General features: G+C 55.6%; 2 protein-coding genes across 2 annotated transcripts; both read right to left on the minus strand.

The window, feature by feature from the left end:
- Window positions 1–452: 452 nt before the first annotated feature.
- Window positions 453–19,689, minus strand: VTN00DRAFT_2545 (uncharacterized protein; the record flags this gene model as incomplete). The annotated part of the gene is made up of 3 exons (XM_069428770.1): window positions 453–1,910; window positions 1,969–14,103; window positions 14,233–19,689. The coding sequence occupies 3 exons, from the start codon at window positions 19,687–19,689 to the stop codon at window positions 453–455; spliced, it is 19,050 nt and encodes a 6,349-aa protein (XP_069283592.1).
- Window positions 19,690–21,870: 2,181 nt separating this feature from the next.
- VTN00DRAFT_2546 (uncharacterized protein) lies at window positions 21,871–22,206 on the minus strand (the record flags this gene model as incomplete). The annotated part of the gene is made up of 1 exon (XM_069428771.1): window positions 21,871–22,206. The coding sequence occupies one exon, from the start codon at window positions 22,204–22,206 to the stop codon at window positions 21,871–21,873; it is 336 nt and encodes a 111-aa protein (XP_069283593.1).
- Window positions 22,207–25,363: the final 3,157 nt, after the last annotated feature.

Here is a 25,363-nt window from a genome sequence, read left to right on the forward strand (position 1 = left end):
GTCGTGGTGGTCGAAGAGCTCGTGAGGTGGAAGAGAGAGAGGAAGACGAGGTGAAGTTGGCGACCTGCCCGAAGCGGATGCTCAGTCAGCCGCTTGACGTACGCGAGCCTTGACATAGCTCGATGCATGCGGAGTATCTACGTCGCTGGGATTTACGCAAAATATAATAATAAAACAAACAGAATCGATTCATTCATCATACATACATACATACATGTCGTCATCAGTCATCACCATCGTAAGGAAAAAGTGCGTCCAGGAACCATACAGCAAAGTCATCAGCAGTCATAACCCGAAATACAACAAAAAACAAAGGAAAATCGTCAAGGAAAAGTCCTCCCTCCATCCCAGATCAGCATCCCATGCCCTGTTTCGATTTTTCTATCCCTGAACCCATCGTGTGTCATGCCATGCCCAGATATCCATGTTATCCATGTGGTAGAGATCATCAACTACAGCTCCAGCGAGAGCATGTCCGACGGCGTGTCCGTCCGCTCGCTGCTCGCCAGACGCGTGGCCCTGCTGCCGGGCGTCCCATCGCGGGCCACCAGCACCTGCGCCGGATACACCACGATCTCGTCGTTGCCCTCGCCGCGGTCGTCGCCCTTCCTGACCACCAGCGGGAACAGGACCATCCGGACGATCGCCTGCTGCAGTGCCTCGTTGGATACCGCCGAGCCGCTGCGCTCGTTCATCAGCGACGCATTGAACCGCACCGTGCGCACCAGCTCGCCCTGCTGGTCGTACTCGGGCTGCAGCGGCGGCAGCATCACGTACTCGGCCCGCTGCGTGCGCATCTCGATCGACAGCCGCGCTGCGTACTTCAGCAACCGGCGCAGCGACTCCAGCAGCGCGCCCTCGGCCGCCGGCGGCGGTGGGAGCAGTCGCGATAGCGTCCCAAAGATCTCCAGAGCCACCGCCTCGATGTCGTGCGCCAGCTGCTGCTCGAACGCCGGCCGCTTCGAGAGGAGCGTCAGCGTCGTGGCCCGCCACCGCTGCACCGCGGCCTTGGTCCCGACCTCGGAGAGCTGCTTCTCCAGCGACTTCAGCTTCTGTCGCTGCTCGCGGTCCATGCCGAACAGGTACCGCGTGAAGATGAAGTCCCACACCATCGCCATCACCACCGCCATGAACACGTCGCGTCGCCGCACCCGGTCCGCCAGGTACGTGTCGACGTCCGTCCCGTCCAGGATCGCGTTGTCGAAGCGGTCGGCGATCTTGTCGTCGCGCACCTCGTGCAGCATCCGGCAGCGCCGCAGGTCCGAGTGCTTCGAGAAGCGGACCACCCACTGCTGCACATGGTGGCACAGCTTCTGGCACGCCGCCTCGAAGTGGTTCTCGTCGAGGAAGATGAGCACATTGTCGTCGTCCCGGCTGCTCATGGCCGCCGTGATCTGTCGCTGCAGCGCCAGTGTCTTGTCGCGCGCCGACTGCAGCTCGCCGCGCAGCCGCTCGATCTCCTGGTTCTTCGCGCTGAGCGCGGTGTTGATGTGATCGCGCACAATGTCCTCCATGCCGGCCGCCAGCTGGCTATGTTGTGAACGTAGGTCTTGTAGTTCTTGGACCGCATTCTCCCGCTGGGCAGTGATCTCGTCGTTGGACGCGGTCAGGCGGGCGACCTCGCCGCGCAGCCAGTCCACCGAGCTCTGCAGCTGATTGATCTCGGCCTCCTTGTCGCGGATGTCGGCGTCGCGGTTGTTCAGGGCCTGGTCGCTTTTGCGCCGGGCGACGCTCACCTTGGCCAGCCTGCTCTCGGCCTCCTCTTTGGCGGCGACCAGCAGGCGGTTCTCCGAGATCAGCTGCTCGAGCCGGGCCTCAAGCTCCTGGACCTGCAGGATGCTGCGGCGACGGCGGATGCTGTGCGGGCGCGAGGGCGAGCGCGGGGACCCGGGGTTCTCGCCCCAGCCTTCCTATTCGCCCAGTCAGTCAGTTGTGCATGACAGCACGAACACGAAAATCAAAACTCACGTAGACGTCGGTCATGCCTCGCAGCGGGCGCTTGCCCTTGTCGGTGACGGGGTCGTAGGTGGAGGACGAGGGGATGCGCTCGAGGTTGACGTCGAGCAGGTCGAGGTCGGAGGGGGCCTGGGGGTCTTTATGTTCTTCTCGGCTGCCCCTCTCGGCGTCGGCCGCCTTTTCCTGTTCGTGCCGAGTGGCCGCGGTGCGCAGGTCGCCCGTCACTCGGCTAGCGCGACGCAAGGAGGGAGGAGGCGTCGCGGGCGATTTTATACTGCTTGCGCTGCCCACGCTGCCCTGGCGGGGTCTGTCCGGGGATGCCCTGATCAGCGGCCCCGGCACCGACGACTCGCGGGGCGTTCCACCGCGCGCCGTGGAAGCGCCCGCGGCGGAGCCATGGGGCTCTTCGCGGATAGGATCCAGCGGAGTCCGCGGCGGAGTCAGGCTGGTCTCCCGCTCCGGCGTCCATGGCCGCGGGCCGTCGTGGCGCCCGTGGAAGGTCGCTGCGCGGCGGAGCGTGGTCTTGTCGATGTCCGCCCGCGGCGTGGAAGGGTTGTCGGCGCTCTCCAAGGAGCGTCGTTGTCGTAGCTTGTCTTTGTTCCAGCGGATCTCGACCGAGTCGCTGTCGCCGTCAGGGCCGTCCGACAGGATGGAGATGTTGTACGTCGGGTCGACCTCGACCGAGATGTCCCATGCAGGCCTGCCGCCACGCATTCTCTCGCTACGTGTATGGCCGCTTTCTCTAGCCGGCTCTTTATGGCTCGCCTCCGAGACGGGGATCGCGCTGTCGCGATTCCCCGTCTCCTCCTCGGCTAGCTCATTTAAAGCCTTCGACTTGGCGGCAGAATCATCCGTAGAGGGCTGTGCAGCTCGTCGAAACCATCCCCGTTCGAGGCTGGGAAAGAAGCTTGAAAGTATGCTTCCTTGGCGGGCGAGAGGACGAGGTTCCGCTTCGGGCTTGTCGCCAACTCCTTGGGACTGCGACGGGCCTTGCTCTACGCTCTTGTCTTTTTCCGCAGGCTCAGGACTCTCTGTCTTGGATTCAGCGGGAACGGCTTCTGTGGGCTGCGAGAAAGTAGTCGGCTTTTCTTGCACATCAGCTGCGTCACTCGGGCGTTCTTCTGGACCAGCAGCATGTTCTGTCTTTCCCTCTTTCTCTCCATCTTCTTTATCTTTCTCTGTAGCTGGCTCCGGCACTCCCTCTGGTCTCGCAGCAGGGTCATATTCGGGAATCGCGCCCGGTCCTGGGTCGACAGCGCTGGGGCTCATTCTCCCGGGCTCCGTACTTGTCAGGTTGTCGCTGTCCTCTGTGTCCTTGTTGCGGTCTTTGTCCCACACAATCTGTGGCCAGGGGTCGCCTGCGGCGTTCTTGAACCCAGCCTCCTGCTCCATAAATGGCACTTTCGGTTCGTTCGTAGGCTCCGCTGGATCTTCAGCCTTGGGTTTGCGGTCGGATGCGGCTTGTTCCGGTGCATCTTTGTCCGGCTTGGCCTCAATTTCAGGCTGGATGTCCAGCATGTCCTTGCGCTCCTTCCCCTTAGATACGCTCGTAGAAAGGGGGACATTTTCATTCTTAGACGGCTGTGCGCCAGGTTCATCTCGCTGCACGGCCTCAGGTTCTTTCTCTTCCAGCAAGGGCTCCGTTTGCGCTGGTTCCTCGGTGACCTTTCCTTTCTCCGCTTCCGGCTCTGGCTCTGGAGGCTGTCCAGCAGCCTCTTCTCCCGCTTCAGTAATCGTGTCATTCCTTTCAGGTACGTCAGTAGGGAGCTGTATATCTTGTGCCGCGGTAGGGAGAGGGACATCAACAGGATCAAGTGCAACAGGAGCATCAACGTGTCGTTTCTCATCCGCTCCTGGCGCCTTTCCTTCCTCAGTGGCGGGAAGGGTCTCCTCAAGAGGCGCAGCAGGCATGAGGCTGTCTTCAGTAGTTCTTCCTGCTACGGGCTCCAGTTCATCAGGAGATACATCAAGACTCTCTTCGACAGGAGCAGGGACCGATGGATCCTCCTTGTGCTCAGGCTCAACTATAGCATCGTCCGTCGCCTTCCCCTTCTCTTTCTTAGCCTTCTTTGAAGCCTTTTGACTGAGGCGTTCAGGCGCAGCATCTTTAGCATCTGGTTCAGTAATGTTTGAGATGTCTTGACCACCCTTGCCCTTCTTTGCTTTCTTCTTCTTAAATCCTAATATTGTCCAGAAGTCATCTGCAGGTTCCTCCGGCTCCGGTATCCTTTCAACTTGTTTCTCGACGGGCGGCTCAACTGGCTCCTCAGGTTGGTGTACGTTCTCAGTCGGCCCCTCAGCTAGCTGGTCCGCTGGTTCAGATGATTTCTCCGGCTCGGAGGCCGTTTTTGTTGGTTCCTCGACTGGCTCCTCAGCTGGCTGTTCAGTTGACTCATCGTGGTCGGCAGCTTGTGTAGTCGGCTCCTTAGACGGCTGTTCCAGCGGTTCAGCTAGTCTCTCAGGCTCATGCGTCTTTTCAGTTGGCTCTTCGGCCGATTGCCTGATAAGCTCAGCTGGTTGTTCGGCTGGTTCTTCTGGCGGAGAGGCCTTCTCAGCTAGCTCCTCAGCGGCCCTTTCCTCAACCGGTTCCGGGGGCAGAACTTCTACGTGCGGCTGATTGACATCCGCAGTCGGCTCTGGCTCGACTTGCTCTGCTGCAGCTTCGCGGGCGGCAGCTGCAGGTTCTGTCTCTGTAGGGATAGGCTGAACCTTCTCCTCAGGCTGCGGTGCTGGGGTTGAGACGTTCGTTTCTTCGGTAACAGATCCCTTCTTTTTCTTTTTCTTGTCCTTTTTAGACTTCTTTTTCGACATAGTAGATGTAGGCATCTGTTCCTCCGGTTGCTCTTCCTGAGGAAGCTCCTTGCTGTCGGCGCCGGCAGATGGTTGTTCTTGTTCCACTGCTGAAGTCTGAATCTCTCCCGCCTCAACAGCGGCTTCTTGATCGGCACCACTGATAACTTCGGCTGCCGCTGGTTTCGATACAGGCCCCGCTTCAGGTTCCTGTTCCTTTTCGACCTCTTCAACCTTTTCCTTCGCCTCGTGGGTTGGTGTAATTGTAATAGACGAGGGTTCTTCAGGCTGAGGAGCATCTGCGATCTCCTTGACATCTTCCGCGGGTTCTTGAGCTTCCTCCGAAGACACGGTCTGCGGCTGAGGTTCAGTAGTAGACACCTCGGCGACCGTTTCTGTCTCTGCCGGTTCAGGCTCGGCTGCAGGGACAGTTTCATCATCGCCTGCAGCTGCGGTAGACATAGGAACAGAAGTTTCAGCTTTAGCTTCAACAGCTGGCGCCTTTTCTTCTTGTGGTGGCACCTCAACATGCTCCGTTTCAGCTGGGGTAATGAGAGATACCTGCTTCTTGTCCTTTTCGCTCTCCGATGGTGCTGGCTCGTTCTGCGGAGTAGTCTTGATATCCTGCTCCACAGCAGGCTGTGCAGGTTCAGCTTCGGGTTCTGGCTCATTAGCAACCTCTCGAGGAGCACCACTGTCTTCGCCGCTTGGGACCAGTCCCGGTTCAGCAGCAGGTTCATATTCTGCGACAGCGGACACCAACTGCTCACGTTCGGTCTCAACGGTAGCTGGCGCTCTCTCACCCTCTCCAGCTGGTAGAGGGTTGTCGATTGGCACCGATGCTGACGGCTCCGCAGCAACGTCCGGGGTAGCTTCGGATGTCTCTTTATCACCCTCAGGAGGAACTTCCTCTTGCTTCGCCTTACCCTTCTTCTTGTCCTTTTTCTTTTTCTTCGTAGACGTTGACGTATAGTGTGATAGATCTTCTACGTCTGGTGCGGCTGGTTCCGCAGGCTTCGAAGGCTCAGGCTCAGGCCGAGGGTCAGCACTGACGGCCCGTTCAGCATCAATGGCTGGCAGCTGTTCATTCGAAGGGTCCTTGACCGCATCCTCCGGCTGCGAAGCTTCTAGCCGCTCAGCGACCTCTTCTGCGGGAGTGGAAGCGGGAGCGGCATCTTCGGGTGCTGTTGAACCCTCATCAGGCAAGGCAGCCGTCTTGCGCTTCTTTTTATCCTTCTTTTTCTTCTTCTTGGAGGATGCCGTCCCAGATTCCTCTTCTTTCTTCTCTTCGGCAGCAGCGCCAGCAGATGACTCCTCGGCCTTAGGTGGCTCTTCCAGTTTGACAGGCTGCTCCCTCTCCGCCTCAACAGACGGTGTTTCCTCTGGCGCAGCCGACTTAACGGTAGGTTGCGGCTCCGGGTTTAACTCCGGCTCTTCAACAGGTGGACGGTCAGGGGACGTAGCAGTAATCTCTTCCGCGATCTTCTCCGAAGTCGTAGTCGCCTCAGAAGCAAGCGGCATCTCAGGTTGCTGTTCCCCTTCTACCTGCAAAGGCGGCATCTCGTTAGTCAGCTCGGGGCCCTTTTCCTTCTCTTCTGTTTTATTATCGTAGTTCTCGAAGGATTGCTCTTCTTTACCATCCTTATCATCGTGGATCTCTTGCGGTGGTGACGGGGTTTCCGTTGTCTCGGGCTCCTGCGGCGCTTCCTGCGAGTTCTTCTCAGCAGGAGGCGTTGGCCCGGTCTCGATCGTGTCTTTTGTCTGATCCGGAGCTGCGGACGCGGAGGGTTCGTCGGCAGGTGTTTCATCTGCGGTGGCTTTGTGTGCGTCATCCTGCAAGCTCATCGACTGCCGCTTCTTCTTTTCCTTCTTTGCTTTCTTCATTCTGGCTTTAGCCGATATGAAGCCTTCCTCTGCAACGGCAGGGGTCTCCGTTGGTGGAGCAGATTCCTTATCTTCCTTGACCTGGGACCCCTGTTCAGGGACGATTTTCTCTCCATCCTCACCCTGGGCCTCCTTGGCTGACTCAGGGGCGGGTGTCATTAGTGCTGGAGTTCCCATCTCTGTCTCCGCAGTAGGCGCAGCCTCTGGAACGGAAGTCTCCTCGTTTTTTGGTGCTACGGGCGTCGATTCAGGCTCCGCAGGCTTTTCCTCGGCCGGTGATTCATTTTCAGAGGCTTCCGGGGCCGTAGCTGGAGTCTCGGACGGGAGAGCTGAAGGGGTCTCTTGATCCTCTCCCTGCTCCGGCTCTGAGACCTGAGGTACTTCTGTTTCAGCGGACTCGGCAGCAGGTTCCGTGTCTGGTGCTGGTGTAGAAGCAAGGTCATCCGCTTTCCGTTCATCCTCAACAGGATCAGCTGCTGCAGCGGTCTTAGGCTCCTCAACCTTCTGTTCCTCTTTCTCAGACTGACGGGGTTCTGCTGACTCAATGACAGATGGTTCTGTCTCCGTCCCCGTCGTAGGCGCAGCTTCTGACTCTGGTGCTACCTCCAGAATGGGAGCTTCCTCGTCCTTTGGTGCGGCAGAAGTTGCTTCGGGCTCTGCCTCCTTCTTGGCCTCAGCCGGTAATTCATCACGAGAAGCCTTCGGGACCGCAGCCGGTGTCTCGGACTCAAGAGTAGAAGGCATATCCTCTGCGTTGTCCTTTTCCGGCTCTGGCTCTGCAGACTGAGGTCGTTCCGGTTCAGCGGAGTCAGCTTCGGGTTCTGCAGCAGGCGCTGATGCAGAAAGGTCGTCTCCCTTCTGTTCACATTTTACAGGCTCAGTAGCTTCAGCGGTCAGAGGCTCCTCAACCTGTGCTTCCATGTTGTCAAGCTCAGGAGCTTCCACGAGCTCAATGACAGCTGTCGCCAGCTCCGTATCGGCTGCTGGTGCAAACGGAACATTGTCAACTTTCTGATCATCTTGTTTCACAGGCTCAGTAGTATCCCCAGTCTCCGCATGCTCCACTGCTTGCATATCAGTATCAGCCACCTGTTCTTTCTTGCCCTTCTTGCCTTCCTTCTCATCAGAGGTTGCCGGCTGGAGTTCCTCTGCCGGAGTCTCAGCAGGCTGCTCGACGGCTGCCTCAGAAGGCTTGACGTCCTTATCTTTAGCACTTGGCTCGTCCGCCGCGGAAGGTTCAGCCTCTTTCTCTTCAACGTTGGGCTCATCCGCCGTCGGTGTTCCCTTCTCCTGTTTTATGGCGGGTTCATCAGGCGGCGTGGGTGGTGCCTTAGCATCCTCCGATGGCTGTTGAGACTGAGATTGGCGCTTCTTTTTGTCCTTCTTGGCCTTCTTCTTCTTAGACTTGGAGGAGGGCTGCGCATCATCGTTATTCTCTTCCTTGGCGGGCTCTGTTGATGGGGCATCAGGTGCAGGCTGCTCTTCTTGGTCTTGGACAGCATGTTCTGCGGGCTTCTCATCCTCAGCCTGTTCAGCAGGAACGGCGACGGCACTATGATTGGCATCGTCAGCGACGGCGGGTTTAGGTTCCGTCGTCGTCGGCAGCGAGGACTCAGGCTCAGCAGGTTGTTGTTCTGTTTCAGCTTCAGGATTCGCGGAGGAGGCAGGCGCCTCTTCGTCCCCGACTCCATGTGATTGACGCCTCTTCTTGTCTTTCTTCGCCTTCTTCTTGGACTTGGCGGATTGCGATCCTGAGGCCTCGTCCTTCACTGGGTCCTCCGTTGGTGGAACCTGAGACGGGGATGGCTCGTGCGGAACGGTAGTGGATTCGGTTTCGTCAGACGTCTGAGCTTCCTGACCCGAACTCGTGGGGAGCTCTTCAACGACAGCGGCAGGAGCCTCAGTCTCTATCGCGTGTGCAGAAGAAGAGCTTTGCGCAGGAGCGGCAGGTCTAGCGAACGCATTACGTGCAAGCTCTTCGAATACCTGGCTCGGTCTAGTGCTTGGGGACTTGTCTTCGTCCTTCGTCTTCTCGATCTGCGCGGGCGACATTTTGGATTCTTCCTCCGCGACAGCGACCTGCGCTTGCTCGTCGGAGATGACAGTTCTTCTGTCAGTCTTAGTCTCAGGCTCAGCCTGGGTATCGTTCTCGACCTCGAGCTGCTGCTCTGGTTCTTGGCTGGTCAATTGCGGAACCAATTGGGCAGGGACCGTTGTGTCGGCGACGGTATCCACAGTAGTCTCACCGACGGGAACAGGGCATTCGGATTCTAGGCCTTCTTCATGCTGCCTGGGAGCGAGCGCGGGAACCTGCCGCTTTTTCTTCTTATCGGTCTGGTCCTCGTTTTTGGTCGGCGGTGTTGATCCCCACGGCTCTAGCGCAGGCACGAGATCGGTCTGCGCCAACACATGTGGTTGGTCGCCATTGGCTTCCTCAGGCTCGTTCTCCACCGGCGAGAGCGACGGCTGCTTCGACTCATCCAGGATCGTGTCATCTCCTGCATCGCGCTCCACGGCGTCGGCTGCGGGGGTTGGTTGATGTGTCTCCGCCGCCGCCTCGTGGGCTTCACCGCTTGCTGCCAGAGCCTGTTGCTCGGGAACGTCTACAAGAACATAGTCATCAGGCTCGCGCTCGAGCGAATTGCGATTCGCATTGTCTTCGTTGTCATTTTTCGACTTTTCCTGCGGGTTTTCCTCCGGATTTGTTTGCAATGGCACGTCGCCAGGTTGAGCAACTTGAACTTCTGACCCGGGTGGGGGGTCAGGCTCGGATTTCTGTTCAGCCCTAGATTCCGCATATTGCGCATCATCTGCAGCAGCAGCCTCATCTTTTCCCACGCATGGCGCAGCTGAAGGCTCCTTGCTCTCAACGGCTTTGTCCCCAGCCTCGACTTCACCACCGATAGCCGCCTTTTCGGGCTCGACATTATACGCACCACGAATAACCGACTGGACTTGAGGAGCTGGTCCTTGGAGAGACTGTTCCCCGGGAATTGACGGCCGTAGGTTCTCGGGAATTTGCTCTGGGACGGACGCATCCGCAGGAGCTGACGATGGTTGCTCTTGAGGAACCGGTTCTTGCGCAGATACCTCCACAGGAGCAGACAATTGCTGGTTTTCAGGAACTTGCTTTTCGATAGACATCTCAGCAGGAGCTGACAGCGGTTGATCTTGACCTGCCTCTGAGAGAGATGGCTCAGCGGGAGCAGAGACTTGCTCTTCAGAGACTGCCGCCTGCATAGAAGCCTCTGCAGGGGCAGACGACTGTCGATCTTCAAGATCAGGCTCTTGAACAGCCGCCTCCGCCTGAACAGCAGCTTCTTTCTGCTTCCTCTTCCGCTTCTTGCGCTTCTTCTTCTTCGCCTTCTTCCTCTCCTTCTTAGTCAATGCGCGCGATTCATTTTCCACGGTCTTCTCAGTAGCAGGACCGGCTTTCGCGACATCAATGTCGACATCGACATCTTCAGTGCCAACCAGAGAAGCATCATCGTCACTGCTTTCTTCTTCCGTTTCCACGGCTGGCTGTTCAACCGTTTGCTCCGCGGCAGAAAGCGGTTCACGCGCATCGGCTTCTTGTTCAAGAGACAAATCAGAATCAGGCTTTCCGGATTCTTCTGGAGGTGCAGCTTCACGGGGAATATCTGCCTCAGTGCCGGGTTTTACAAGTTCCTCCTTTTCTTCTTCGGGGTGGCTCTCGCTAGATACTTCAGCTTCAGGCTTGGGAGGCTCGTCTTCTTTTTCTTGAGGGGCGGGTTCAGGTTCTCGCGACGGCTCATCGTCTTCTAGCTTTCTTGCGGCCTCATGCTGCTGGTTTTCAGAAACGGAGGAACCCTTTCCCTTCCGCTTCGCCTTCTTCGCCTTCTTTCTCTCCTTGCCGGTGAGTTCTTGCGGCCCGTTTTCGATGGTCGATTCAACAGGACCGGGCATTGCGGAAGAGATATCCTTGTTCTTGGTTTCTTCTGCTTCCACGGTTGGCTGTTCACCCACAGGCACTTCGACGTCAGTGAGCGGAGCCGGTTCGCGGGCCTCGGCTTCCTTTTCAGAAGAATCTTGCTTAGCTGGTTCTTCGGACGAGATTTGACGAGAAGCTTCATAATCAGCGTCGAGCTTTACAGGCCCTTCGTCTTCTGCTCCGGGAATATCTCCAGGTTCATGCCCATCAGCTTCTTTGTCAAGAGAGGAGTCAGACTTTGCGGGATCTTCTTCAGGCGCGGTCTTAAGAGAAGCGTCACCCTCATCCTCGAGCTTTACAGGTTCTTGTTCTTCTACAGCAGGCCAAGATTCGACTTGCTCGTGATCGATGAGATCATCATTAGGACGGTGCTGCGGGAGGGCTAGGTCGAAAGAAGAAACGGGTTCATGTTCTTCTGATTCAGGCAAAGATTCGATTTGCTCATCGCTGATGAGCTCATGATCGGGTCTGAATTGTGGGAGGGTTGGGTCGAAAGAAAGAATACGTTCCTGGTCTTCCGCTCCACGAGGAGATTCGACTTGCTCGTCATCGATCAGCTCATGATCGGGACGAAACTGCGGGAGAATTGGGTCGAAAGAAGAATAAGTCCGTCCGGGGAGTAGACGATCGTCATCGTTGTCTTCGATGGCGTGGACTGCCGGGATCGCAGGTTGAGAAGGTACAGGTACAGGTTCAGGTTCACGGGATGTCTCGAGGGAGTCAGCAGTACTCGCGGGCTCCTCTCCTTCCTGTTCTGAGACCATTTCGCGGGATAATTCATCATCGGGCTTTGGAGGCTCCTCCCTCTCCTCAGAGACAGGCCCAGGTTCACGCGACGGCCCAATGTCTTCCGGCTTGCTGGTATCGCCATACGGCTGGTGGTCACGAGAAACAGAGGAACCCTTATTTTTCCGCCTCCTCTTATTGCGCTTCTTCTTTGACACCGAGGCAGCCGTTTCAGGAGGAATCATATCATCTTGTGCCGTTTCTTCTGGCTCTAGTCCTGGAGCCGCGAGTTGTTCGGATGGCTCCGCCTTAGGTGCGGTATCAGCAACTTGGGGCGTCTCTTGACCTTCAGTCGCGCTCTGAACTGGTTGTCTCGTCTCATCGGAAATTATTTCCTTGCCAGCCTCAGGCATAGAGTCCGAAGTCACCTTCTCTGGCTCTGGATCTGCCACTTGTTCAAACGGCGTGGCCTCTTGTGTCTCGGCTGCCGTGTCAGGAGTATTCGGCGTGTCCAGTATCTCCGTCCTGTGCTCGACGCTCTTTACATATTCAGAACTCATATCCTTTTCAACTCTGGGAGCCGGAGCAGCTTGGGCAGTGGCAGTGGGTGTCGACTCTTCAACAGTCGATACGTCTTTAGGAACCTCCACATTCGAAATCTCCCGCTTATCGTCCTCGAGTATATTGTCATTCACTCCGTCCTTTGAAGCAGCGACGCTCGTAACGTCCTCCCCAGCGGCCTTTTCCTCTGCGATCTTCCCCCAAGAATCCTCCTCCCTGACAGGCGCGTCAACAACGTCAGGCTTGGATGCTTGATACTGCTCATTCTCTCTCTCCGCCTGCATGGGCACGGACTCATCCCCAGTTGCTGGTTTCTCGTCAACCGTGGATTCCTCGGCATTCGCAATGACAGCATCGACATCGGTTATGAACGGGTCCTCGTCACCAGGGTCACCCGGGATCTTCTCTGCAGCGGTGTCTCCCTCTTCTTTGGCAGGAACGCGGATCTCAGGCTTCGACACTTCTTGATCTTTCTCTTTCACTTCCTCTTTCTCTGCCTCTGGCAACGCGGACTCATGACCAGCGCCTGGTTGCTTGCCATGGGCAAATGATTCTACAGTTGAAGTGACAACATCCACAATGTCACGCCACCCAAACCCAAATCCAGCACCCGTCCTAGAGGATGGGGGAACGGAGCGGGATTCTGGCTCTGCTTCTGGTCCCGCCAAAAGGGGCGAATGTCTGACTGCCTCCGTCAACATAGCAGCCTCCTCGATGGTGGCGTCCACGATGGACGCAAACCGGGATTCACTCATTGGTGGAGAAACGCTCCCGAGAACTTTTGGAGTTAGAGGTAGGGGAGAGGAAGCTCTTTGTCTCTCTTCATGCTCGTCCACCGCTGGAGCAGTAGTATCGATAACAGGTACTTGCTCTGCTTGTTCGAGCTCGTTCTTGTCCTCCGGCTCAACCGTCTTTTCGTCGGCGGAACTCGTCGCTGCAACGTCAGCAACAGCAGCAAATTCGGACTGATCCATCGGTAGAGAAACGCTCCTGGGCACTTGTTCGTCTGCTGGAACAGCTGGAGGAGAAGGAGAGGAAGCCCCTCCTTCCCGGTCGTGGGCTGGAGCAGCGGTAGCAGCTGTCTCCTGCTCCATTGCGGTTCCAATTGTAGGAGAACTAGGCCATGACTCAGGCAAGGGTGACAGGTTCCCTAGATCAAGATCGAGATCAAGTTCTTGCACCGCTGTCTTGTTCTCTGGCGCCTGCCCTTCTTTCTCTTTCCCTTTCCCCTTTCCTCCAACGGTGGAGCTCTCAATGGACGGCAACTTCCCCAACGTCGTCGAACCTGGCAGTTCTGCAAACAGGCTTGGGTCCTGCAACAGCTCGGAAGGCGAGTGGAACTCGTACTTTAGCTTCTTCTTGGGAGGAGGACGAGTCGGCGTGAAGGATATTGCGGTTGGAGTCGGATGCTGAGGGCCTACAGTGTCGTCTTCTTGGTCGTAAGCTGGGCCCTGGTCGGTCGAGATCCGCAGTCCAAATGATCTCCGTCTTTTGATCGTGAATTGGCCAGGATCCTGGAATGGCCATGATGGAGGGCTGTCTTTGCGTGGAGAAGAAGCCCGGAGATCCTCATCCGATGCACTCCTCGACGACGTCTTGCTCGATGGCAGAGAGGGGAGGGGGCCCTCAGGCTCGATCTCATGCTTGCCAGGACTATGCCGCTCAACGAGCCACAGCGGACGCCATTCGCGTACGTTCTTGAATTCCGTCGAATTTGGCCTGCGGTGCCGACTCCTCGTCGGAGAGGGAGTTGTCGGCGACGGAGTCGTAATCGCCGGGCTCGACATGCGACGGACGCCGGGGATCGGTGGAGGTGGACGGAAGGTCAGCGGGACGGCCGTAGAGGAAGTCAGCGCCGAGTCCGGCGTCCGCGTCCTCGGTCTTGCTTGTTGCTGCGGCTCTTCCTGCTCTTGGTCCTGCTCCGGAATAAGAGAAGGAGAGGGCGTTCGACTCCGGCATTTTGAAGCCGGGTCGACAGCATTCTCCACTGACGAGGGAGACGCCGCCGAACGACTTCTGCTCCCAGACATGGGTAAAATCAAGCCCAGTCCTTCTGTTACGGCTACTGCGGTTGCTACTGGATCGTCCGCTCGAGAGGGGGAGGAAGAAGGATGAGGAAGCCCCGAAGCACCACCGTCGTTATCACCTGGCGTTGTATTTGCCGTCGATTCTGCTGGCATTTCGGGGCGCTCCCCTAAAAAAGGCTGCTCGCCATCTGCTGATGGCTTTGGCTTCTGTACAGCAAGAACAGATATCTCAGCATACATAACGTAACATCATTGTATAGTGCATGAATACTAAAAAATGATGATCAAACATAGAAGTAGGAAAACAAAATAGAATTGAAAGTCTGCTTTTTATACCTTCTCTGTATCAGACGCGACTCTATCAGCCTCTACGATCTTTTCATTTCTGTTCCTCCGCCCTCTCTCCTTCCTTTCATGTATGCGCGAGGAGTAGCCTCCGTCGTGTTCGTCAACCTCAGGCTGTGACTGGACTTCGCGCAACGAAGCCTCGTCAGCGGATGAGTGCTCGTCCTTGTCACGCTTTGTTTCCGCCTTCCACTCCGGTTGCTCCAAAGTACCTTGCAAGGAGGGGGACTGACTAATCACGGCGCTGGGTTCCTTTTTCTCTCCACGGAGCTGCTCGATGTCCTGGCGAGCGATCGATGGCTCTTCTGCAGCTTGTTGCTCGTCTGGTGTATGTGGATAGACATCCTTACCTGTCGAGGCCGATCCTACCTGCTCTAGTTCAGCAGATAACTCCTGTCCCTCGATGAAAGATTTATGAGGGATGGCCCCTTGATCGTAAGAATGAGTAGGTTTTTCGGTCTGGCCTTCTTTGAAATCCTGGACTGGAGGAGCGTCATTCTCAGTCCAAGAGTGGTGATAGGTTCCCTTTTCCTCAGATCCCAGGGGTGAGGACCTCTTATGGTACGTCGGGTCATCGGTCACAATCGAGGGGTCGAAGCCCGCGGCAGCAGCGCCGGCCGCGAGGGTAGCTGCGAACTCGATGTCATCACCGTAGGTACCAGGAGTGTCTGTTTCCTGTGGTGCGGGTTCCTGGCTTGTCTTAGGCTCTACGGCAGAGTTGGGAGCATCCTGATCAGAGGTCGATTTGTCGCTAGTCGTGGTCACGACCGATGATGTATCATAGGGTCCCTCTTCCTGGTCACCGTCAGACAGCTTGGGCTCCGGCTCCAGCTCCGCCTCCTTGGCCAGCTTGCTATCCGTCTCCGAGGTAAGGGTGGATGGGGATACCTCGTATTCATGCATTTGCTGCTTTCCCCGGTATACTCTAGAGCCAGGGCTCTGCCGTTCCGGTTCTTGTCGATCTCCAACTTCACCTTTCTCCTTGTCGACCATCTCCACGGAGGCGACGACTGGTGACGTACCATCTCTCACAGACCCGTTGTGGCTGTTGGGAGGAGTCGGTTCCGTGAGTTTCAGCTGCGGAACAGGCCACGGAAGGTCCGTGTGCTGCTTCCCAGTGGTTGAGTCTTTCCCTTCAGATGAGCTTCGCGCCATCTCACGCGCGAATCTCTCATTGGCGGGTTCGATCTCGATTATCCTGGGTGCGCCTGGACGTTCTCTCGGGTCCACATCTGTTCTGGTATGTCGCAGTTCCTCTGGTGCAAAGAAGGCTTGGTAGCTGTCGTGAACAGGACCGGCGCTGCTGTTTGAGGTTATGCGGGAGGTAGGGATCTTCGCTGGAGGAGGACTCTCAGTTCTCGTCTTCGTCCTCAGGTCCTCCTCTCTATCCACAAGCTGCACCAGTGGCTGCGGCTGTTGCTCCTCTTCCTCGAGTATGGGAGACAGCTTTGACGGTTGCCGATCTTCCTCCGATTCAGAGGTAGGTCGCCACCCCTCACGACGTTTCTCGCGGCGTTCCTCGTGGCGGTTCCGGCTCCCTTCCGAAGCGTCATCCTCTGGGTCTTTCCCTGCGACACTTGCTGCAGTAGTAGCACCGCCTATAGCTCCAACTGCCGCGGGGGCGGCCCCCGAAGGTGAAGAAGATCGTCTCTTGTTTTCTTTTGGACTATCTTGCTGTGATTCAGGGGAAGACGCCGGGTAGGAGTAGTTCTGTGCGGACTTCGCCCTCTCTCGAGGACGTCTTTCGCGACGATCCGCATCGAGACGAGCCCCGTCCTGTTTTTCGATCGATCTGAGCTTCTTATCTTGACGGCTACTTTCTCTTTCTCTCCTCTTCCTATCGCGCCGATCAGCGCGCCACTCCCTATCCTCTTGCTCCTCGGGATCCAACTGCATGAGGCTCTCTTGGTCTCTCATCGTCGAACCGCGTTCTAGTGCAGAAGGCTGAAACTCCTCCGACCGTGATGTCGGGAAGACAGGGAGTGTCTCACGCCTGCGAGGAGCTCGGCTGGATACTTGACGAGGCATTGCATCCTGGAACTGGGAACTGTCCCGGCTAGCAAATGGGTCGGTGAAGACCGGAGGGTCCGTCGGGGCGGGATGTGACTGCGTCGATCCGGACTGCGGGCTGTATTCGGACTGTGAGACTGGCGTGATCGGCTGCGGCTGTTGGAGCAGGGACTGGCCCGGCTGGACAAGCCGTGGCGGTTGCGACGGGGGCGGCACCATCGCAGATCCAAAAGATGGGGACATTATCGGGGTTGCGTCGTACTGCGAGGGATCAGCAGTCGGCTCGGGGAAGACAGGCTGGAGACTATCTGCGCTGCTGGTGGCATCCTGGCTCTGGTGTATTTCTGAAGCTTCTAGCGCGGTACTGCCGTATTCGTCTGACGACGTTGACTCTCGCCTCTCCTTGCCCTTCTTGCTGCCCCATAACCAGCCCCATTTCGATGTTCCAGGTTCGGACGCGGGAGACTCGGGACTGCTGTCAACGGCGGCACCCCCATCGTACGCTGAGGCGGAGCTGGCCCGCGAAGCCGCATCCTCCCGCTGGGAGTCCCCATCGGTCGGGGCAGACGAGACGTCGTCGGACTGACGGCGAGGCCGGGATTGAGATTCCTTGGCTGCTATTGACTCCTTTCTATTCTTGCTGCTGCCGTGAACGGATGATGTTTCCATCAGCGTTGTTGCTACGACACCAAGCCCAAGAATCCTGTCCTTATTCTTCGTTTCCTTTTTCTTCCTCTTGTCAGACTTGCTTGATTCCGGTTTTCTCAAAAATGCCGGCCCGAAGGCGAGATCTTCGTCCGTGGATGAGGACGATACCGATTTGTCGCTCGTATGTCTCCGGCCGCTGCGATGCTGGTTCTGCGAGGGGGCGCTGAAGAAGCCCGTGAGTCCCGACATGTCGTTTGATCTGGAGATGTCGATGTAGGACCCAGAGCTGTCTGATGATGACGACTGCCTCTTCTTCTTCTTCTTATTCTTCTTCTCTCCTTTCTTCGATGCTCGACTCCGGACGTAAGAAGAATCAGATGAATCAGATGACTGGCGCCGCTCTTTTCTGGTGCGAGGCGTGGAGCGCGAGCGCATCTTCTTTGCCCCTTTCTCAACACGGTCTCGCGAACGGCTGCGTTCTGAACGTCGATTTGTATTCTCATCTTTTTCTCCCTTGGAACGACCGTCGGACAAGTTGTTGAAGGACATTTTGTCGAAGAGTGTCTTGGCTACATATCCCGCAAGTGCAGCGGCACCTAACCATGCCGCTGTCCTCATCTTAGCAGACTTGCCACTGCACCGGCTGCTTCCAGAGGACGAACTGCTGCTGCTACTGCTGACCTTGTGGATTCTGTTACTGCTGCTGCCTCCAGAAGAACGCCTTCGTCCTCTGTAGTGATGTCTCCGGGGCGCGTCCTTGGGTGACGTGCCGGGCTCGAAGCAGTCCTTGCAAATTCCGATCCGTTCTGTGTACTCTTCAAACTGGCCCACGCCTTCTGTGTCCCGCCACCAATCGATGACCTTGTCGAAGGGTCTATTGGGACGCCGCACAAAAACCATCGATCCGCTTTGGCTTGCAGAACTGGATGAAGAAGACGGTGTGTGCATACCATGTGCATGGTATGGATGAGCTGCGGAGGCCGCTGCGTATCCCGCAGCTCCTGCTGCGACACCAGTGCCGAGCATGGCTGTGTTGGTATGAGAACTAGAATCGTGATGGCCTGGCTGCGCTGTGGTCTCGGTGGGAGCTTCGTTGTAGTAGGGGTGCGGGTAGGTGGTCGTGGGAGAGTACTGCGGAGTAGAATCAGAGCTTGACGAGTGGTGATGGCCCATCGCATATCCTGCTGCTGCACCCACTACAGCTGCGCCCAAGGCGATTCCCACGCCGTGAGAATGGCTCGTTGTACTCTGCCCGGGAGTAGTAGACGATGAACCACCTGCGGCACTCGTAGGGGCTGTAGATGCAGACGGCTGGTGAGGCATTTCCGGCCTTGGAGGTTTTGGGGGCTCCAGTGGTGATGACGCTGCTGGCGCTAATCCAGGGGGCTTTACATGCTGTTGTTGTTGTTGCTGCTGCACTTGCTGCTGGTCCTGCTCCACTGCCTGGTCTAGTTCTGGGTTATTCGCGTAGTACGACGCAGCGGCTCCCACCTGGCCCATGCTGCTTGGTTCAGGAGGCGGGTTCGGAGTCGCTGCGGCGGGCATCAGATGGGGTTCCGCCCCGACGATCAAAGGAGGGGGATTTGGCCGCACTCCCGGCTGCGTCAGGACGGACTCTCCGTGGTCGCCGTAATAATCAGCGGCTTCGCCTGCTGGGTTGTGCGGACGCGGTGGCTGACCGACATACGGCGGCAACTGGCCAGGGAACTGCTGCTGGACGCCAGGGTTGAGGTTCGGCGACAGAGGAACCACTGGACTTGGTGCCCCTGCAGCAGGCTGGCCTACGTGCGGCGGGAACTGGCCGGGGAACTGCTGATGGACGTGAGGATCGAAGTTGGGTGAAGGGGGAGCCACTGGATTCGGTCCTCCTGCAGCAGGTACGGAGCCATCGTACTGCATGGGAAACTGGCCGGGAAACTGCTGATGGACGCGCGGGTCGAAGTTGGGCAACGGCGAAACCATTGGACTTGGTGCTCCTGAGCCAGGCTGGCCGATGTATGGCGGTGACGGCCCAGGGGACTGTTGCTGGACGTGCGGATCGAAGTTGGGCGACGGCGGAACAACTGCACTTGGTGCTCCTGATGCAGGATGACCGGCGTACGGCGGCGACTGGCCAGGGAACTGTTGCTGGACGGGAGGACCGAGGTTGGGTGATGGCGGAACCAGTGGGCTTGGTCCTGGGCCAGGTATCGAGCCATCGTACTGCATCGGGAACTGGGAGAAGCCCGGGGAGCTGATGTCGGCGATGAAGCGGTCTTTCACGGTCGGCGTAGCTTCACGTGGCTGCTCGCCCGTATCTCGTTCTTTCTCCTTGCTATCCTTGCTATTCGATCTCCTCCGATCGCCCTCGTCCTTCCTGTCGCCGGGGTCATTCCGATGCGGAGAGTTTCCTCCATCCTCACTTCGCCCCGACCTGGGCGTTTTGATAAACACCGGCTCCTCCGAATCTACAGACGTGGCCGGCTCCGCGTTGACGAAACTCTCCGTCACCGGAGCGCTCGTGGAAGTACTGATAGGCAAGAATGATCTCCGCGGCCGACCGCGACCCTCGTCGCTGCTCCGTTTGCTGCTCGACCTGGACTTTTGGCTGGACGAGTCCGACTGCTTCGAGGTCGGAACGGCGATCGAGTCGGCCCTGCGGAGCAAAAACGATTGGGATGTCTTGTTGGTGCCAGAGCGGCCATCGTCCTCGGTGGCTCTGCGGCGGAGCTGGGATTTGCCAGGGTCCTTGGGATCCTTGGGCTCCTTAGGGTCCTTAGACGCTCGCCGGCCGCTCAGCAGGCCGAACATGGTGGATCGCGAGGGGTTAGCTCGCGGTGGAAGAGCTCATGAGGTCTGTGCCCTCGTAGAATTAGGGTATTAATGGTGGTCGAAGAAGAGGAACGAGCCCTGATCGGGGGCAGGGCCTAGATAAGATGTTTGTTTTGGAGTAAACAGCTGGCAGGGCTGAGAGCTGAACCGTGGGCGCAGGCGGAGCGGTTCGTCTGGCCGATCGGGGGTGGCGCGAACACTAAAGCGGAGAAAGCTGGCGCGGTGGGTATCTGCTAGAACAAGAACAAAGGGCACTCATCAGTCGTCACGCACGAAAGAGAAGCAGATGAACGGGGGTATCTCGGATGCAGAGTAGATGCAGAAGAGAGGGGAAGGACGAGAGAGATGCGATGAGGTTCGAGATGTCGACGAGCTCGACGCGGTGAGGCTGGGAACACGTGAGTGGCTGGCGGAGGCTGAAGCTGGGCCATCTGGCCCCAGTAGATCCTCTTCTCCTCTTCCTACGATCTTCTAGCATCCACGTATGGACATCTTTCGAACCCTTCTTCATGATAAGAAACGCTAACCTCACAACCTCTCCTCGACTCATCGCGTCCCTCTCGTCTCGCACCCTCCCTTACCTCCCACTCCCTCGCCTCACAGCTGATCTTTGAGTTCATCGTTCTGCAGCCTCTCTGACGAGATCTGATTTTTCGAGCAAGTTGAGATCTCATTGGCGAACAAGACCTCTTGCTTGGCGGCGGACGCATTGGCTAATGCAGTGCACGAGGCGCCAATCAAGGAGATAGCCGGACGCGCTCATTGGATCAGCCCGATCGGGGAGCTGATCAGCGATGATCGACGGTCCAGCCAAACACACCGCGCATTGGAGGATGTCATGCATATCTACCTCACCGTCAAGAGTCGAATTCGTACAGGAACTTGACATTATAATCCTAATCTGTTATATTACATACAGCTCCAGGTGCACCTGGCCATGATTCTTTCTCTCAATGACATGCGTTAGTCCAACGTCTTGGAGTTCCACAGGCCTACGGCCGCATCCGTCGCAAGAAGCTCCAGATAAGATAAGTGTGAGAAAATAGTTATATAATCTTCATACCTCACTTCCAACCTTCCACTAATACCATGACACTACCAACATAACAGACTGAACAGAAGTCTCCGGAGACCACATACACAGTAATATCGGTAGAACGCAACAATTGCATAGCTCAGAATATGGCTGAATCCATGACGGGTCGAGCAGCTTTGGAGGTGCGGTGCCTACTAAGAAAATACATACACCTTGCGAAACTTGTACCCCCCACCCTGCGCCGGGCCCATACACACTGACCCGTTATATCTAAAAGGCCAGTGCAAGAAGCACATCCACCCCCCCCCCCCCCCGTTAACTATGGTGGAGCTCGCTCAGGACGCGGCATGGACCGAGAGTCGTGCCATGCGAGAGGATCACGGAGCGGAACCGGACCTCCGCGCGGATGGCGCTGTCGAGACGCGGCCTCCTGTCCGGAGCGGGCCCGGTTCACGCACGGCGCACACGCTCAGGAAAGGAGGGCGCGGGATGAGGCAACGTCATCCGTGCGGAGGGGCCCGGGCAAGATACTGCCCCATCGCTCGATTTATATAACCTGCCTCAACAGATATATTAGAAGCAAAAAAAGGACTTATACCTGGAATCCAGCGCTGTACCACCAGGGCAGTCTTTTTTTTCCTCTATATTTCCTTCAAGGAAAGGGGAGGAAACAAGGCAAAAAGAAGCAAGTATCTCTTGAGCATCATCGGAACGATCTTGGCTCCCTGAGCTTCAATGGCTACAGATAGGCAGAAGAACCACTCTTTACCAGTGGTCCCTGTGAAGATGATTAATACCCTTTCGTAGACTGTTGCCTGTATGTGTTCGAAGGAAGAAAGGGTCTGTCTAACAAATAGACCGATTCCGCGCCTCAATTTATCACATGTTGTTCGTTCATCAAGTAAGTATAGAACAATTGTCGCCGACATTTATATACTCAAAACAATCCAGGCCAACCCTATAAGCGGGGTTCTTTTCCTGATTCTTGTTGCAAGGTATTAGGCGGAAGGCAACAAAAGGGCCTACACTGAAGAGCAGGGATCTTAGGTTCCCCTGAGTGTCCTGTGCAGAACACGATGTGTGTGGTGAGGGTGGAACGTCCTCTTGACGCTGTCCCCGTGTTCCTAGCCTCGAATGAGCTGGACCGTCCACTCGCCCTTGGTATCGCCGTAAGTCGCGCTCTTGATGGTAGTCTCCAGCCACATGTGGAGTTCCATGAAGCTAGCAAAGGCATCGAACCAGTCAGCCAGTTCGTTTCTCTTTGAGATACAGCGGAGTAATATAAACTCCACTCCGGGGTTATCAGTCGTGACGAAACCCGGGCCGATGGTCGCCATAACAACCGGAGAGGCGCGATTGAAGATAGGTTGTGCTTTTTCTGCGCGAAAGATCCCGATAACCGCTGGATGGGCGTAAGAGAAGGGAAGGATCTTGTTGATCCTCCACCTCTTCGTACCCATTAATAGCAATCGTTATATATATAGGGATCTATACGCCTGTTGCTTCCTTCATCTGTTCGAACGCAAGCCACTTGTTGGACCTCGTGACTCTTTCTTTTCCTTCAGTTTATCGCAGAAGCTTGAACTAATATGTCCAGCAATTTTGACAAGTTGCTCAAAGACATTGGGCATCTCTCCCAGTTTTATTATAAATGCAGCCTTATACGAACAGGGAAGGGTGCCGGTGCCGGGAGAGCAGAATAAGAGCCTCATTTCTGTTTCTATGTGAGGCTCCATTTCAGCTGACTGACTGTGGATCCAGTGTTGTTGGCTGATGAGAGATCGAGGAGGAAGCAGGGGAAAGTGGTGCATACGGTCGGTGATGTCACAGGTTCGAATCCGAGGACCTCCCCGCAGGGCCCCATCTATCATCTATCTAGATGAGTTTGGGAAGAAGGTTGGCGGTGATGTCTTCCCATTGACTATAGTAGGTATATAGCAGATCTCTATTTTCTGGCATTTGCACTTCCGACCAGGCGGCCCGAAAGTTTTCTGGGTTCCATTTTATCGTACATACTTGGGGTTTGTTCAACGCTTGGTTCATTCGGGATATTTGCTCTCGCTTGGGTTACGAGGTCGACGATCGTTGAGAGCGCACGTCCAGAAAACAAACCGTGGAAGGGCCTGTCCTGATTTCAGGGAAAATGGACCTGCCTCCGTATATGTCATATATGTCGAATTCAGGAAGAAGTTCGGAGTTTCGGGGCGCAGCAAGGGGCCCGCGTTGTTGTCGTTGTTGCTGTCGGTATGATGACTGACGTTCGTTCTTGGAGACTCGAATCGAATGATGAAAAATTATATAACGGGAGAAGTAGAAGTAGAAAAAAATCTTCAGATGAGTTTCCCTCCCCTATGGATAAGGACTCGACATGTCAGTTCTCCCTTCGCCACTCGTTTCAAGAAGCGAGACAGTTTGCAAAAACGAAGGGACGTCAGTGAAGATATTTGTTGTGATTATCAGACTTCTTGCGGCGGCTTGACGAGTTTCCAGGGGCCATAAAACTTTCCCCTGGCGCAGGGTAAAGAGATGTCGTAATAGTAGATCGGAGCTGGGGCATCCCGCGGGCTCATGGTCGGCTTATATCTCATCCTGCCATGGCTGAATGTAGGTATACAACGCTGAGAACTGTGGAACGGGTATCGTAAGCAAACGGGATGACGTACAGGAAATAATAATAGCAAACAAAGGCCGTGTTTATGATGGTCCCGATACATACGCTATGATCATATGGCTTAAAGGCCTTTGGTGCAGCTAACCGAGCTTCTAAAGGACATTGCAAAGTGGTAGGAACTCCAGACACCGGGTTATGAGAGACGAGAATGAATGAAGTCGTTTGTAACCTTTGTATTCTTTAATAGGAGGTTATTAGCTCCAGACTTTCTCTTTCAATTGAGGGCCAATACTAACCTTGCATGCCAAAAGCGCTCTGTCCTTAGATACAACATCTATAGATAATAAAGAGGAAGATTTTGGATTTACTATAGATAATTTAGGTCACCGCAAAGACTGGAAACCTGTTTCATACTGTAGCTACGCTGCTATGGCGAGGAGTTCTATCTTTTAAGCCTCCTCTCTGACACGCTACTAGTGTTACTTCCAATATTGATAGTAGAGTAAACTTGGTAGCAGAGATAATAGGTAATAACATAGAATATGTAGGGAGGAAGATAAAGGGCCTGCACGTCCTATTATCCTGCTACCTGCATGGATCCGAGATTGCCCGTATAGATGCGCTTGATTCATCCAATGCCTTCCAAGCTCAAAAGAGAGGATCACATTGCCTTCCGTCTTTGGACCCCTGCATTTAGCAGATTGTCACTGGGCGTATGATCTTTGGCAGGACTGGGGGAGATATGAGTATGATATAAGAACGGTATAGGGGACAAAGACCCAACACCTCTTGATTCCTGGCTGCCCTGTTTATAATAAATAAGCTGAAAGCTAAAGGCCTAGCTCTATACTGCAGCAGGTGGCGAGGAAGGCTGCAGAAAGGTGCAGCAGGGTCAGGTAGTGCTATAGGTAAAAGAAAGGAAGTCTATACGTCAGTTAACTTGACAGGCAAATCAAAGCAGTTAAAGCTGCCAGATAATACTTCACACTTGCTGGTATAGGACTTCACTTATCATGTGCTTCGAAACATGTAATACTGAGGACACATGCAAGTCATACACCAAAGTTAACCCAGGATCTGTACAAACAATGGAAAATGACTGGAAGTTTAGATGACAGAAGTTTATTTCAAAGAGAAACTTGCTGAGTCCCAAGCTTGCGACGGGAGCAAGCATAGATTGTATGCTGCCTTAGGTAGGCTGCCTGCGTTTGAATGATTCACTGTCTACCTATATTGTCTGCCTAGTGCGCTTCATTCAACTTGTGTTTCCAGACTCTGCAAAATTTTTCCCACATTGCAGCCTTTTGAATCTCTACCCACAATTCTTCCCTAACCCATCTATTGTTCTTCCGTGTCTTGCCTCTTTAATACCCTTATCTACTGTCTGTACAATGACCGAGAACAAGGTATTCTTTGGCTCTCATTTTGTAGGGTCAGAGGTAAATTTCACTGGTGCCAACTCCTCCACATGGACCCTCGTCAAGAAGCTGAGCGAGAGAAACGATCAAGATGATGAACATGAGTACCAGCAGCACAAGTGTTCTTCTGCCGCGTGGGCTCTTTTTCAGTGCAGAGACAGCAGCAACACAGCAACAATGAAAATCTACATGCAGTCAGTTCCCCTCTTTTCAACTCACTAGGTACTGATTTATGTTCAGAATTCCGTTTGCAGGCTCAGAATTCGAAAAACCTGAAGTTAGACGACAGCAAGCCTCTGACGATCTCACTTACTTCGCGGACAGTGAGTTTACAGCTCTGAAAATCTTGACACGCAATCTCTGCAGATCAACCCCAACCCTCCTTGACCGCAAAAAAGATCGGCAGGATGACACGGGACAAGTCTCTGAGGGGTTCATTCTGTATTTGTTGATGAACGAGCTGCCAGGCGTTCGTCTTGAAAGTGCCTTCAGGAACTTACCAGCACCCGAACGTGACATGATTCGCGAGGCATTCAGGGCTGCGTGGGAGTATGTTCCCTGCCCTCCCTGCCCCCCCCCCCCCCCTCC

The sequence above is a fragment of the Thermoascus crustaceus genome (genome assembly GCF_041956765.1).
Source record: "Thermoascus crustaceus strain CBS 181.67 unplaced genomic scaffold VTN00scaffold_10, whole genome shotgun sequence".
Lineage (NCBI taxonomy): Eukaryota > Fungi > Ascomycota > Eurotiomycetes > Eurotiales > Thermoascaceae > Thermoascus > Thermoascus crustaceus.